This window comes from Dermacentor andersoni, chromosome 6 (assembly GCF_023375885.2).
Source record: "Dermacentor andersoni chromosome 6, qqDerAnde1_hic_scaffold, whole genome shotgun sequence".
Taxonomy (NCBI): domain Eukaryota; kingdom Metazoa; phylum Arthropoda; class Arachnida; order Ixodida; family Ixodidae; genus Dermacentor; species Dermacentor andersoni.
The window spans coordinates 105,192,503-105,205,872 of NC_092819.1; the positions used below are offsets into that span (position 1 = coordinate 105,192,503).

The following is a 13,370-nucleotide window of genomic DNA, read 5'->3' on the forward strand; positions in this document are numbered from 1 at the left end:
GGCCCGCCCGAGGATCACAAGAACAACAACGCCTCTTCTTACTACTAAATTCTCAAACGCACTCCCAAACGTGAATAACATCCCTAGTAAATACTACCGAATTCTCACCAGCAACTGGAAACTTAGTAAGATCTTTCCCGACCCTCCCAGAGTAGCCTACAGACGCAATACTAATTTTAAAGATGTTCTTGTACACGCCAAAATAAAGACAAAGAGGAAGTTGGGAACCAATCCCTGTGGCCGCCCCAGGTGCCCTACATGCAAACATATTCAATCTACTACTACAGTAAAAAGTACAGCGTCGGATTACGCACACAAGGTAACTTCTGCTTTCACCTGCACATCAAGCAACGTAGTTTACTGTCTACAATGCGCCGCTTGTAGCAAACAATATATAGGTGAAACTGGACCACAAATTCATACAAGACCCAACGCTCACCGCGCGGACACAAAATACAATTTAACCAAAGCAATAGCCAGCCACTTTAATGAACATGGTCATATATTTGACAAAGTTAGGCTCTATATACTACAAACAAGTTTCCGTGCCCCTCGCCAAAGGAAGTATACGGAAGCATACTTCATACACAAGTTTAATTGCCTACACCCGACGGGAACTAATTGGGAACGCGGCAACTTAGAATCTTTAAAAGCGGTAACTTAAATCTGAAATTCTCATATCAACCAAGACACAAAACGCATTATGCCACCAGCTAATTTTAATTCTTAACCACACCTACTCTTCCATTTGGAAAAATTTTTTCCTGCCTACTACTCGATTTAATATACTCTTTCAGATTTTTACGCCTGCATCAACTGTACGAACCCATTCTCCCATGTACACTTGCCCCCGCCCGCTTCCTTCTGTTTGTTATTCCGGTTTCGGTCCCCCCCTCTCATTTCCCTTTTTTCTTCTTCATATCTTTTTTGAAACCCCCTCAACAACACATTCCGAAGTCAAAATGCCTTTTTCGGCGCCTCAACCCAGGGAATCGCCATTTCTGGATGCCGCCGTAACGACACCTACGGTGAGCGACTGAGGCAATGCCCCTCGAAAGACCATGCCGCTGCCTTGCAGTCACCCCATACATTGCACCGCAGTCTCCTCGTTGCCATCATAACTACTTCAACATTACTGGACGTATTGCTGCTATGCTACTCAAGTCACTCTTTCAACTCATGTTTTTTTTTCTTTCTTTTGTGGTACTCGAGCACTGACCACCTGACCGTCTCTTCTAATGCCACAAGAACATGCCGCCAACGATACCCCTAAATGTTTCCTGACCTCCCGCATCCCCAACGCGCTCCCAGCCCCCCGTCTTTCTTCAAAATTGTTTTCCTCTTTCTTGTTCTTTCTCCTTCCCTTTTGGTCTTGGTGTTGCCCTGGCTTCCCACCCTTTTTTGTCTTTTTTTCTGTCTTATTTTCTCTGCCCCTTTCTTTCTTTTCATTTCTCCCCGCGCTCCCACTCTTCGGCTCTTGTCCCCCCTTCTTGGGAACGAAGCTCACCCACGTCGCACGACAGCGCTCGTTTCCTCTGAAGTCTCTCCCTTTAAAAGCAGCCGCGAGTGACAACACCTGCACATGACGTCACTGCACTAACCATTTAAATCTAACATGCCGAATATGGCGAGGCCGCCTTTGACGAAGATAGGCCCTCCTATCGAAACGTTGGCCAGCCTTTCTGAGGTACCTTATCCCTGTTTACAAACTTTATACCACTGGCTGAGATCAGTTGGACGTTGTTTGCAGACTTCGCGCGGGAAACTTATTCACGTCCCGTTGGCCGTCGAACTTACAATACATGCAATTTAGCAGTTGCGGATATATGCTCGTTATCTACAGGAGCACACAAAAAGGGGGTCATCTAAACGAAAAAGCGGAGCCATGTAAACGAATTGCAAGCATTGGTTCGGCCAAAGATACGCTGGAATCTGATATGATGATGTAGACGTAGAAGTGTACGAGCGAGCAGCAGGGTAGACGGGCGCGTGCTATGGATTATTATGTGAAACAAGCAAAGCAATGCTGTGGTTATTCGTGATTCAAGACGTGAGAAGAATAAAAATGACAATGTTACTCATGCTCGAGTTCCAGTGATAATCTCCGATAATGCAGCGGGCGGCGCGGTTTTGAACTAACTCTACAGCCGTGATTACGTACGGTTGATTAGGGGACAAGATAGGGGCCGCAAATTCGAATTCAGGTCTCACAAATATTCGATAGGCAATTTGTCTCATGAAGGCAGGCAGGCAGGTTACGTTTCAGGTAACCCAGCGTACGAGAATCTTTAGCAGTTATTTTTCGACGTGGGCAGACCACGATAGGAGTTGATGTAAGGTGGATCCTAAGGCACTTGTATGTGGCATTGTGTGTAACGGAGTTTTATCAAATGAGTAATCGATAGCGGGAAATGCGAGCGGATGTTATCAGTTTGCAGTTATCAGTGTTGAGGATCATTTGCCAAGATGACCACCCGTTAATAATACGGTCAAGATCTCGTTGAGTAGTGTGATCGGATGGTAAACAGATTTCACGATAAGTCACGCAGTCGTCTGCGAACAAGCGAATGGATGACGTTAGTGCAGGTACACTTGAGGTACACTCTAAAAACAAAGAGATTTCCAGAAACACTCTTCGAGGGAGCGTCTGCTTGTCCCATATTTCACTCCCTCTTCGAGAGTAGATCGATCCCCAGCGAGAGAGAGAACTACCGTGGTAGAGTTTTATTACTCCACCGCAAGCAAACGGAGCACTAGTGCTCTTCCGCAGAGTGCTAACAATCCACCCACAAGGGTACTAGCACTCCCTCAGACCGACTGCTGCTACTCCTACAAACTGAATACTTCTACTTCTCCAAACTTAGTGCTTATACTCCCCCAAAAGAGCTCTTGTGCTCCTAACAAATATATTTTACTCCTTCAGAACAGAGTGCTAGTACTCTTCCCAATAGAGTGAAGGCACTCACAATGTGGAGCGATGGTCACGATAGAACGGCTTCGCAATACTTTAATGTGGGGAATATTTGATTCCTTCATCAGCAGCTCCTGCGCTTATGCTTGGCGCATTGGAAGTAAGCTGTAGCGGCGGAATTACTGAAATGAAACATTTTTTTCTCTTAAAAGGCCAAAATCTTCATTGATCAGTCACAAGACAAATTGAATAATAAGTTGAAAAAAAAAAACTGACACACACATAAAATCTGATTACAATGATGCCCATGAACTTTATAACACATCTTCTAATAAAATATAAGTATATTATCTAAAGCTTCATCAGTGTTATAGCATAGAGATATTCCTTATTTGCAATTGGTTCCAAATATTCCAAAAGTAAGCATACAATGGAAAGCTAAACATAGAAAAAAGTGCGCAAACTCGCAAAGTATTGACACTACGATCGAAGAGAAATATGCGCCAAACCAATGGCCAGCAAGCGCATTTCTAACACAAAACACATGGACATATTAGGCAGAGGTTAGCAGATGGGCTACTAAGAATGGGGCTGGTAACGTACATAAATGCTGCAAGAAACTTTTTTGTGACATATTCTAAGACAGCAGCTCCTTTGATAACCTCCTGTACAACGTATGGGTGTTCCTGACTGAAGAGTACAGTGCATTTAAAGATGTGTCGGTTATTCTCATGTGAGGCCGCAGGTCTAGCGAGCTTTGCTTATATTTCACATAAAGTTATTTATGTATGGGCTGCACACCATTGTTTCTAAGTGTGCATTGTCGTGGTTCAGCAGCAATATCCTGCCCGGTCTCAAAGTACTACAGAGGCGTGTCATATTTCCTACTCGGTTAACCTCCTCACGAAAGTAGTTTCCTGGTACTGTTGGGATTAATCCGTTACACTTTCTCACAAATAAATATAACTAAATTTACAAGATTATCTTGTGTGTAGCAACAGAGTATAAAACTGCAAAGAGCTATGGCATTAAAATCTTGCGCATCAAATTTCTTGTCATATGTGGTAGATTTTCATTCCCAATTTGGTAAGAATGCTATAATTCTGAGTAGCAGCTTGCATTATTATATGATCAATTATTGTGACTAGTTGAAAATATAATCTAACTAAAGTTTAGCGTGGCTTCAGATGTGAACCAAAAATCAGATGTGATAAATATGATGCATCCAAGGCGACATAAGCATAAGTATAGGCTGGGAAGTGCACGAAAAGACAAACAGAGAAGCAAGTCGTAAATTAGGAAAGGCACCATCCTGTTTCACATATTCCATCCATACGCGTGGATATTGCTTGCGGCTATGCATATACTTCCACAATGAACCAACTACCTGAAACCAAAGTTTCTTTCCTACTGAAGTGGTTAAAGTATGATAAAGTAAGAAAACTTATCGCGCTTCACAGAATCATCGTCTCAAAACAAGTATATCCGTGTGTGGGAAGATTAATACAGTGCCTTACTTTGCACTCTATCTGAAGTCCAGAAATTTACTATATGCTAAAATGCTTTAAGTTTATTTTCCCTCATAAACGTTATGTCTGCAGAAGCCACCAAACTAAAGGGTTTTTTTTTTTTTGCTTCGCACTATATGTTCACATCCGCCAAATGATGAACAAGTGTTCCACGGAGATACTCTCAGTTCTTGGCATTGAACACATCCTTGTCTCCACTAGCATACTTGGTTGGCAAGTAGATTGAGTCACCCTTATCAAAATCTCATATACCTGCCAGAAGCACTCATATGACTATTTCAAAGAAGGAGAAGCCACAATTTTACATGTACCCAATGAATTTTTCTATTGCAAGCGACTCTGTGGCTTTCTCACCGTCCTCACTGCTAGTATGCATTATGTGACGAAGCAAATCTGCAATTTTATTGTACCGCTATTTTTTGTCACATGGATATATCTGTTGAGAGGCAAGGCAAAAAGCTTTCACTTCTCAAAAATGTAATCAGCTTTTCTACAAAACGTATTTCGAACTTTTCAATCAAACTTGCTCCTATGTGTTTGTCTTCGGAGAGCATACTTAATCTTAATTTTCCCATCAGAGACATTACCCAAAAAATACTATGGTAAGGTGACTGCCTAAAGCCCGTGAGAATTTTTATTTTGGTGTAACATACTGTATTTTGAAAGTTTTGATAACATTTAGTAAAATGGTAAACCAATATGCCCACATTCCAGTTTTCTCGTCCTGATTGCATCACAATGTATTTTTATTCTTTAGAGTGCGCTACTCTGCACCACGTGGAGTATTGTGGGCTTGCAGTCCTTGCAGCAGCCTTCTTGCGCTGTATAATGTGGGTGCCTGAAAAATATTGTTTTGAGAAGTCAACACGAGGAGATGGTTTAAAAACGTCAAGACAGTCAAGAAATAAGGTCACTGCGCAAAAAGACAGCCTTAGCTCTTGGTCTTTCTACTGAAATGCATGCGAAACATCTAAATGACTCAAAAGTCAACTGCTAAACTAACTTCAATATTTAAAGACAAAAGAAATCACCGACAGTTCGTCCTTGTTCAGGACTAATGTTACAGTACTCCTACTCATAAATAGAATATTGGTCACGACATAACTCTGAAGTGCCAACTGATATTATTAAAATGCACAGGCATGTCCGAAACAGTAAGCGTATGCTAAACGCCCCTACAACTCTAATTCCACACTGTGGCCGTTATATTCTATTCCGATGCATAATTCGCCGTGTGACAATTCACCGATTTCATACAGATTAGCATCCTTTCACATTCGCACCGTGTTCGAAAACCGCAACGCGAGACATAAGGTCAGACATATAATCACACCATTTCAATACATGAGCTAAACTAGCTCAGTCGTATTCATCCTAAAATATGAATTCCTTATGCGTTTTCACTTTGGTATAAAGGTTATAAACAGAGAAAAGGTGCCTCAGAAAGGCTGGCCAGAAAGGCTGGCCAGCGTTTCTTTAGGAGGACCTATCTTCGTCAAAGGCGGCCTCGTCATCCTCAGCATGTTAGTTTTAAAGCGTTAGTGCAGTGGCGTTACGTGCAATTAGCGCTATCACCTGACATCTGTGAGCCTGGTTCCCAAGACGACGGGACAAGAGCGGGAGAGTGGTAAGACGGGGAGGAAAGAAAGGAAAGGAGAAAAAGTGGGGGTGGGGGAACCAAGAGGAAAAAAAGAAAAAGAAAAGAAAAAGAGGGGCACGGGTGGGTGTTGGGGAAGCGAGAGGTTGAAGAGCATTAAGGGGTGTCGTTGGCGGCATGTTTTGGTGGCTTTAGAAGAGCCGGTCAGGCGGTCAGTGCACGTGTAACAAAAAAGACTCAGACATCAGTTGAAAGAGCGACTTTAGTAGCGTAGCAGCAATGCGTTGATCAATTTCGAAAGAGTTAAGATGGCTACAAGGAGTCCGGGGTGTAGTGCATGGGGTAACTGGAAGGCAGCGGCATGATATTTCCAGGCACGTTGGTCCCAGTAGCTCAACGTAGGTGTCGTTATGGCGGTATACAGAAATGGTGATAGCCTGTGTAGCTCAGGCGCCGAAAAGGTATACTGGCCTCTGGTACTTTAAGATGTGTTGGTGAGGGTGTTCCAAAATAATATATAATAAAAACAGACAACAAGAAAGGGAAGGGGAAACGAAACCGGAATAACAAGTAGGAGGGTGACGTTTGCGGAAGCGGGCGGGGGCAGGTGTACTTGGGGAAAGGGGGCCGTACAGTTGATATAAACGTAAAAACATCAAACAGTATATGAAATCGAGTAGTATGCAGGGGAAAAAGTATCGAAATGGAGGAATAGGTGAGGTTAACAATTAAGGTTAGCAGGTGGCATATTCTGTTTTGTGCCTTGATCGATGGTATTAGAATTTCAGATTTAAGTTACCGCTTTTCAAGATTCTAAGTTGCCACGTGCCGAATGAATTCCCGTCGGGTGTAGGCAATTAAACTTGTGTGTGATGTATGATTCCGTATACTTCCTTTCGCTAGGTGAACGTATATTTGTTTGTTGTATATAGAGCATTCTTTTGTTGAATATATGACCATGTTCAATAATGTGGCCGGCTACTAGTTTAGGTAAATTGTGTTTTGTATCCGCGCGGTGGCCGTTGAGCATGAATTTGTTGTCCAGTCACCCCCATGTATTGTTCGCTACAAGCGGCACATTCTAGAGAGTAGACTACGTTGCTTGCTTGGCAGGTGAAACCCGAAGTTATTTGTGTGAGTAATTCGACGCAGTACTTTTTACTGTAGTAGTAGATTGAATATGTTTGCATGTAGAGCACCTGGGGCGGCCACAGGGACCAGTTCCCAACTTCGTCTTTGTCCTTAGTTTGGCATGCACAACATTATCGTTAACATAAGGTTGTGTCTGTAGGCTACTCTGGGCGGGTCGGAAATATCTTGTTATGTTTCTGGTTGCTGATGAGAACAGGGTATTATTTACTGGCGATGTTGTACACGTGTGGAAGTGCGTTTGAGAATTTAGTACTGAAAAGAGGCGTTGTTGTTCTTGTGATCCTCGGGTGGGGCTTGAGGACCTCGGCTCGATCAAGTTTGGTTGCAGCGGTGTACGCTTTTTGAAGGTGTGTTTGGGTGGTTGATTTTCGACTTTCATGCATTTTCATTAAATTCAAGATAACGCGCCCAACAGACTTCTTGCAGCATGTAGCTGAGTGCCTGCGGCAAAGTTTCTAACTCGCACTGGCGCTGCACATAATTTCAATAGTCGTAGGTAACCCATGGGCGAAAGACACCGTCAAGTGCGTGGCGTATAATGAAAGTACGCCGCCAGCCAAATGACGCCTTCTGCTATGTGAGTTCTTATTGCAACAGCGTTCTGTATACAGTAGACTGTCAAAGTGAATGAATTGAAACACACAAAGAAGCACGCTCCGCATAGGCTCGGAATCATGCGCTTAGGTATGCAAACCATTATATGCGTCCCCTCCCATCAAGTCTTGTTGAACATAGAATGGTTCTGGCGGCGTCTGCCATTTTCAAAGCACTTACGGATAGCGGCAAGTGATAACCTCACATGCACTTATCGCGACGACTTTTTTTTTATTTACTGACTTGGAAAGCCATAGCGCGCCCCGTGGTCAATTGCATCAGCTAATCGCCGCGACGACTTCCTGGCCATAGCATGTCATATACGCAGAATGTGCACGTAAGTTAGAATTCACTTACTGTAGAGAATTTGTTGTTATATCCAACGAATGACGAATGACTGCCCTTTTATCGCGGCGACGCGAGATGGCTTACAAATGGCCTCCCTTGGATGGCCATCGTTCCTGCTCGCTGAACGGGTCGCCTTTCTACGGTGCTGTGCTGTTCCGCGATGTTGTGCGCGCGCTTGGTGTGGCAACTCCGAGTGAAAATGCAGTGCGCTGGTTCCGCTTCCAATTTCACTGTCGCTGCCTGTTTTCTTAGAAGCGAAACGTTGTGCTCTTTGTTCAGCGTGCGTGAGTGATACGTAGCCATGTCCGGCGTCAGCCTCCTACAGTTGAAGCAGGAGCTTACGCTACGTTTCCTTCTCTATTGCAGAAAGAGTAAAACGGCCATTCTACTCTCTCTCAGAAGCACAGAGTGAAAAGAAGATTTTACTCTCAACTTGATGACTGAATGAACAATGCATTTAATTCCACTCGACATATTGAGAGAGTAAAACAATGCTTTGAAGAGTAAAACGGCTCCTTCACTCTTACGATATTCTCCCTAGTCTTTAGAGTGTACACAATACGCTACATCGCTAATACTGGAAATGTAGTTGTCGACAACGCTGAATTCTTTAGGAATGACAAAAAATTCATGTGGAAGATATATTGTTTGAGAATCTATGCTAAAGCATAAAACTTTAGCTGCGAGACAGCAATGAACAATGCGATCGAAATCCATCAATGAAAACAAAATCTGTCAGTGCGCCCTACAGATGTTTGGAAAAACATCTGTCGTGAATTCGATTCCGGTGACCTGAGCATGGAGGTGCATGAATTGCGCACTCGAATAACCGTTGGTAACTGAACCCATCCGTAAAAGTCATTATGTTAACCCTCGAAGTGTGGGCGTTAGAAGATCCAATGTGCTGGTAATACGAGTTGGTTGATCCGTTAATAGCACAACTGAAAAATCGTGTTAAACAAGCTCACAATGCACACGTCATTCACTTCGCAATTTTGCCAGTCAATATCCCCAAATTGTATCACCACAAAAAATGTCGCTTTTGTTATATAGGGATTTAATAGAGTTAACGTTATCTTGAAATTCGTATTTGAAACTCCAGGCGCTATCGGGTTGTCTGTAGAGTATATCATACGTTGAATTCGATTGGTGCGATCTTATGCAAACCCACAGAAGTTCGATACTCGAACGCATGGGTACAAGAAGTAACGTGATAATTTTTTATGGCCAGCAATACCTCACCTCCTCTTCTGTCGTCCCAATTTCTGCGATATACAGTGTAAGCGCTAGAATCGCATACGACTTCGTCATCCATAATTTCAGAGCTGGGTAAGGTTTCCGTCAGAGGCAATATGTCGCAGTTACAGTCATCTCAGTATAAAGAAATTTCAATGGGTATAGAAAAAAATGTTTTCAATGCTAGGGAATTATACTGATAGGCCCGAGAGAATGGTATTGGGTTTTTATTGTAATAGCAAGTATGTGGAAAGTCAAGGCGCATTACTGCCGTCGGTGTCGCTGTGATATTCCGTATAACTTACAACGACGATTACACCGTCACCGCGCACCTTGCACTGTATGTGCAAGTGTAAGCGTGCGAGGGTAGCCGACGATCGCGGTTCAAGTTCGCCCATGAGAAATGCAAGAAAGCGGGAGGAAGCGTGTCGTCTTCCTTCGCGCGCTAGGCAACCAATGTTGCGAGGCGTCGGGCAGAGGAGAGGGGGGGGGTTTCTCTACTGCGGCTTCATCTGCGCATGTGGCGGCTTCCCACTATCGCCCAGCCGTATCTTGATAGCGATCTGCATTGGGGGCAGTCTAGGTGCGTCAACGAGTCGCAGCTTTGTGCGTTCTGTATGTTGTCGGCGCTCAGTTTGCATTGAAGCGATAGAAAGCACGATGGTCATCTCGCTCGCTGCTGCTGCCACGCTACTTCACGCCAGCGTTTTGACCTCGAGTGTCTGCGTTCATCGAGTGTGATGTGTTCATGGCTGCTGTGCAGGCTGTCATCAAGCTTGTTAATTTTGTTAGCAAGCGAATGTTTACAAATTTAATATGGCGGATGAAAGTACTATCATTACTTCATATGGCTCAATGCAAATTTGTATCGCAACCGATTCTTCACCGTTCGGGGGAAACTAGGACTTTTTTCTTAGATGCACGCGTTGGAAGGCCAGGTCTTTGTCATCAGTGTAAGGGAACTACAGAGGTGGACGCTGCGTCGTATCCATAGAGAGTGTCACCAATTATAAATCATTCGAGGGTTACCTTAAACTGGGCATTTCTGGCAAAGTCGATGGCTTCGCGTTGATCGATACGGGTTCGCAAAGGAAATTCCTCACGAACAGCAAAATTAGGGTTTTTGAATTTGTAGCTTTTATCTATTAAAGGCAGCTTGTCTTTGAAGAATGTGAACTTGACAATGATTGGCGTACACTTGCTACTGCTGCACTGACAGAAATGATGCGCGCTGTCTATTTAACCAGGATCGAAAGTTATGCGAAGGTGATCGTTACAGATGCCAATGACTTCTGACACTGCCCATGAGTGCTTTTTTTTTTTCCTCCGGGATTCCAAAAAGAGCAAGTTGCAGCGGCAAAATCCGGTTTCTGAGTCTTCAGAGCGTGATTTTATTGCCTTTACCTGTGTGAAAATTCAGTTAGATATGTGGACTAATTCGGGCGATTCATTTGTGACGGACCTTTTCACTGACACAACATTGCCAACAACAGTAAAAAGCATGCTCGACAATTGATTTAGCTCGACATGAACTGACGCTTGCCAATTCATTATTGTATGCAAGTCATTACGAATGTCCTCCTGGCCGGATTCAATACATTGCAAAGTGGCAAGCACGATATCTAGCACATGTGGCCTTAGGTTAGACAAGACACCACTGCATAGAAGTAGGCACAGCCTACATATTTAGAAAGAAAAGAGGTGTTTGTAGCGCGTCCCTAACGGCAACAGAACGCTGAGGCACGGCGCCGCCAAGAAAAATCTAGAACACCCGGAAATATAAACGTCTGGTATAAGGCTCGTTTCAATGTTTAACATGAATATACGCTCACCCTTTATAATATTTTTTGGGAAGACCTCGATGTAGCGATCCCTCTCGGGATTTGTGTGCTCGTGGAAGAAGCCCACCGCGTGCATCAGCTCGTGCGTCACTGTGCCGTGGTAGAGGCAGCCGCGGCCCAAGGACAACGGTTGCTGGCCGCCAGTGCGACCAAGGTACGAGTAGCACCTGTGCATGGTAAAGCACATTTCTAGACAGGCACGTGGCGACGGCAAGGACAAAAATATATTCAACGCTCAATACGATTGACGCGAAATGCTTCGCGTCTCGTTTAACACCAAACGCGCTGCAACTGCAACATTTTAACGGTGCAAGAGAGCCCTGCAAGCAGTTGTGCTAATACGCAAATTATCCCACGCACAGTTGGTGCTCCTGCTTACTGAGATCGATCTGCTTTGAACCTTTCATTCGATTTTGTAAAACAAAGCACGAATACAGCATCGAAGTTACTAGTTTGAACGCAGCTATACATCGTCTCGTGATTTCTTCTACGCTGGACCTACACCGGACTGCGGCTAGGTTAAGAGAGTAAACTTTAATGAACACCAGCAGTTCTGTCGGCTGGGCCTAGGCCTCCCACGATAGGACGTCGAGGTCTTGCCTCTTCGCCGCTTCGTAGGCCTGCTGGGTCGCCCAGAGTTGGTCGTCGAGATGGGAGCTGCGCAGGGCGGCGTGCCATCTCGACGAGAGGGTCACGGGATTAAGGTACACTGTAAAAAATTTCCGTAATTATACGGAGGATTTCCGTCATTATACGGAGAACTGCAGTGTAAAAATACGGAAACTATGTCATATTTCAAAAATACGGCAAAATCTGCCGTTAATATACGGAAAGTGCTCTCCGTTTTCAGCTTTACGGACATTTTCACTGTAATCATATGTACGGCTATACACTGTTTTGGACGAAACAGACAGAATTCCGTATTTTTGTTATGCGAACATCCCTATTATTGTGAGAAAACTTAAGCTGTCTGAATGAGCGCTCGTACTCGTAAAGTTTCAGCCAACAATATTTTATTGAACACGCAAACTGTACGCATTATGAAGATGCGTACAAAATGTGAGAGCTAGCTTTCTACCAAAAGCTGCAATAACAGATCGTATAAATATATATACGCATCTTCTATTGCGGTCGCAGTTTGCCGCGCATATGGGCCTCGCTGATCATATGCGCAAATATATGCGTGTTCTCGCAATGTTCTCAAATTAAGCGCTTTGTAGTTAATAGTTGTAGTTTAAGTGAACGAAGAGCCGTGGACATACGTGCATACGTAAACAAGCTTGCAGCATTGAGGTGCTGGTGCACTGGGAATGACATTGGTGCTCTGTATACGCCAAAAATTGTGTGCACTCTAAATCAGTACCGAAACGCAGGGAGTGGTATAATGACCGTAACGGCATTTACATTTTGCAACAAATGGTCTCGAAGGGGGCTGGCGGCCTATAGATCCAAGTACAACGGTCGGATGAAATTTTCGAATGCGGCAAGCAATTAACCCAAGTGTCAAAGGGCATTGCTGAACTGCAATGTAGTTGGTTTAACTCATTCCCCTAATATTTACAAAATATCTCATCTCTGACAATAACTGCCCATTCATTGAGACAAATCGATTACGCATAATCTTCACTGTTCATGTGTTAATTCTTGCGATAAGATGTAATCGCAAACATTTGGCGCTTCATCTTGAACCAAGACTGGTAAGCGCGCTCGTTCTTGTACGGTAGAATAAAGAACGCGAACATGCACCGACATGTGTGCAAACTACTGGAAGGTGACTGAAGATGAAGGACCTATTACCGTGCTAGTACTGTGTGTACTGTCAAAAAGAAGAAAAAAATAATACGGAAAGAAAGAATGCCTAGTGCCGAGATGTAACGATTCAAGCTTTATTTCTTTTTGACCTAGAATGCAACACCATTAGTTCCATGTGCTTTATATATGGGTAATGTTATGACACAACTCATTATTTACCCGTTCATTACATGCACCAACCAGCCCAAATTATCGCTATACTAGAGATTATGGACGCATCGCAGTGCATTGCTTTGCACTTCATTGCAGCACAGGGGTTAGCTATCCCCAGTAGCGAACGCTTTGGTTGACCTCCCTGCCTTTCTGCTTCTTGCATTTTCTCTCCCTTTGTATAAAACGCACTAACTTGT

General features: G+C 43.8%; 1 protein-coding gene across 2 annotated transcripts in view; it reads right to left on the bottom strand.

The window, feature by feature from the left end:
* The window catches only part of LOC129380175 (zinc metalloproteinase nas-6-like), a 66,301-nt gene that overhangs the window by 9,903 nt on the left and 43,028 nt on the right, over positions 1-13,370 (bottom strand). The window contains exons 3-4 of one of the 2 annotated variants that reach the window (XM_055066353.1): positions 11,200-11,375; positions 5,008-5,278 (exon numbers count right to left, since the gene is read on the bottom strand). In XM_055066353.1, the coding sequence (XP_054922328.1) occupies positions 5,187-5,278; positions 11,200-11,375 (268 nt within the window). In that variant the 3' untranslated portion in view covers positions 5,008-5,186. Of the gene's footprint in view, positions 1-5,007; positions 5,279-11,199; positions 11,376-13,370 lie in introns of those variants that run through there. The other variant, XM_055066352.1, reaches the window with a different exon arrangement.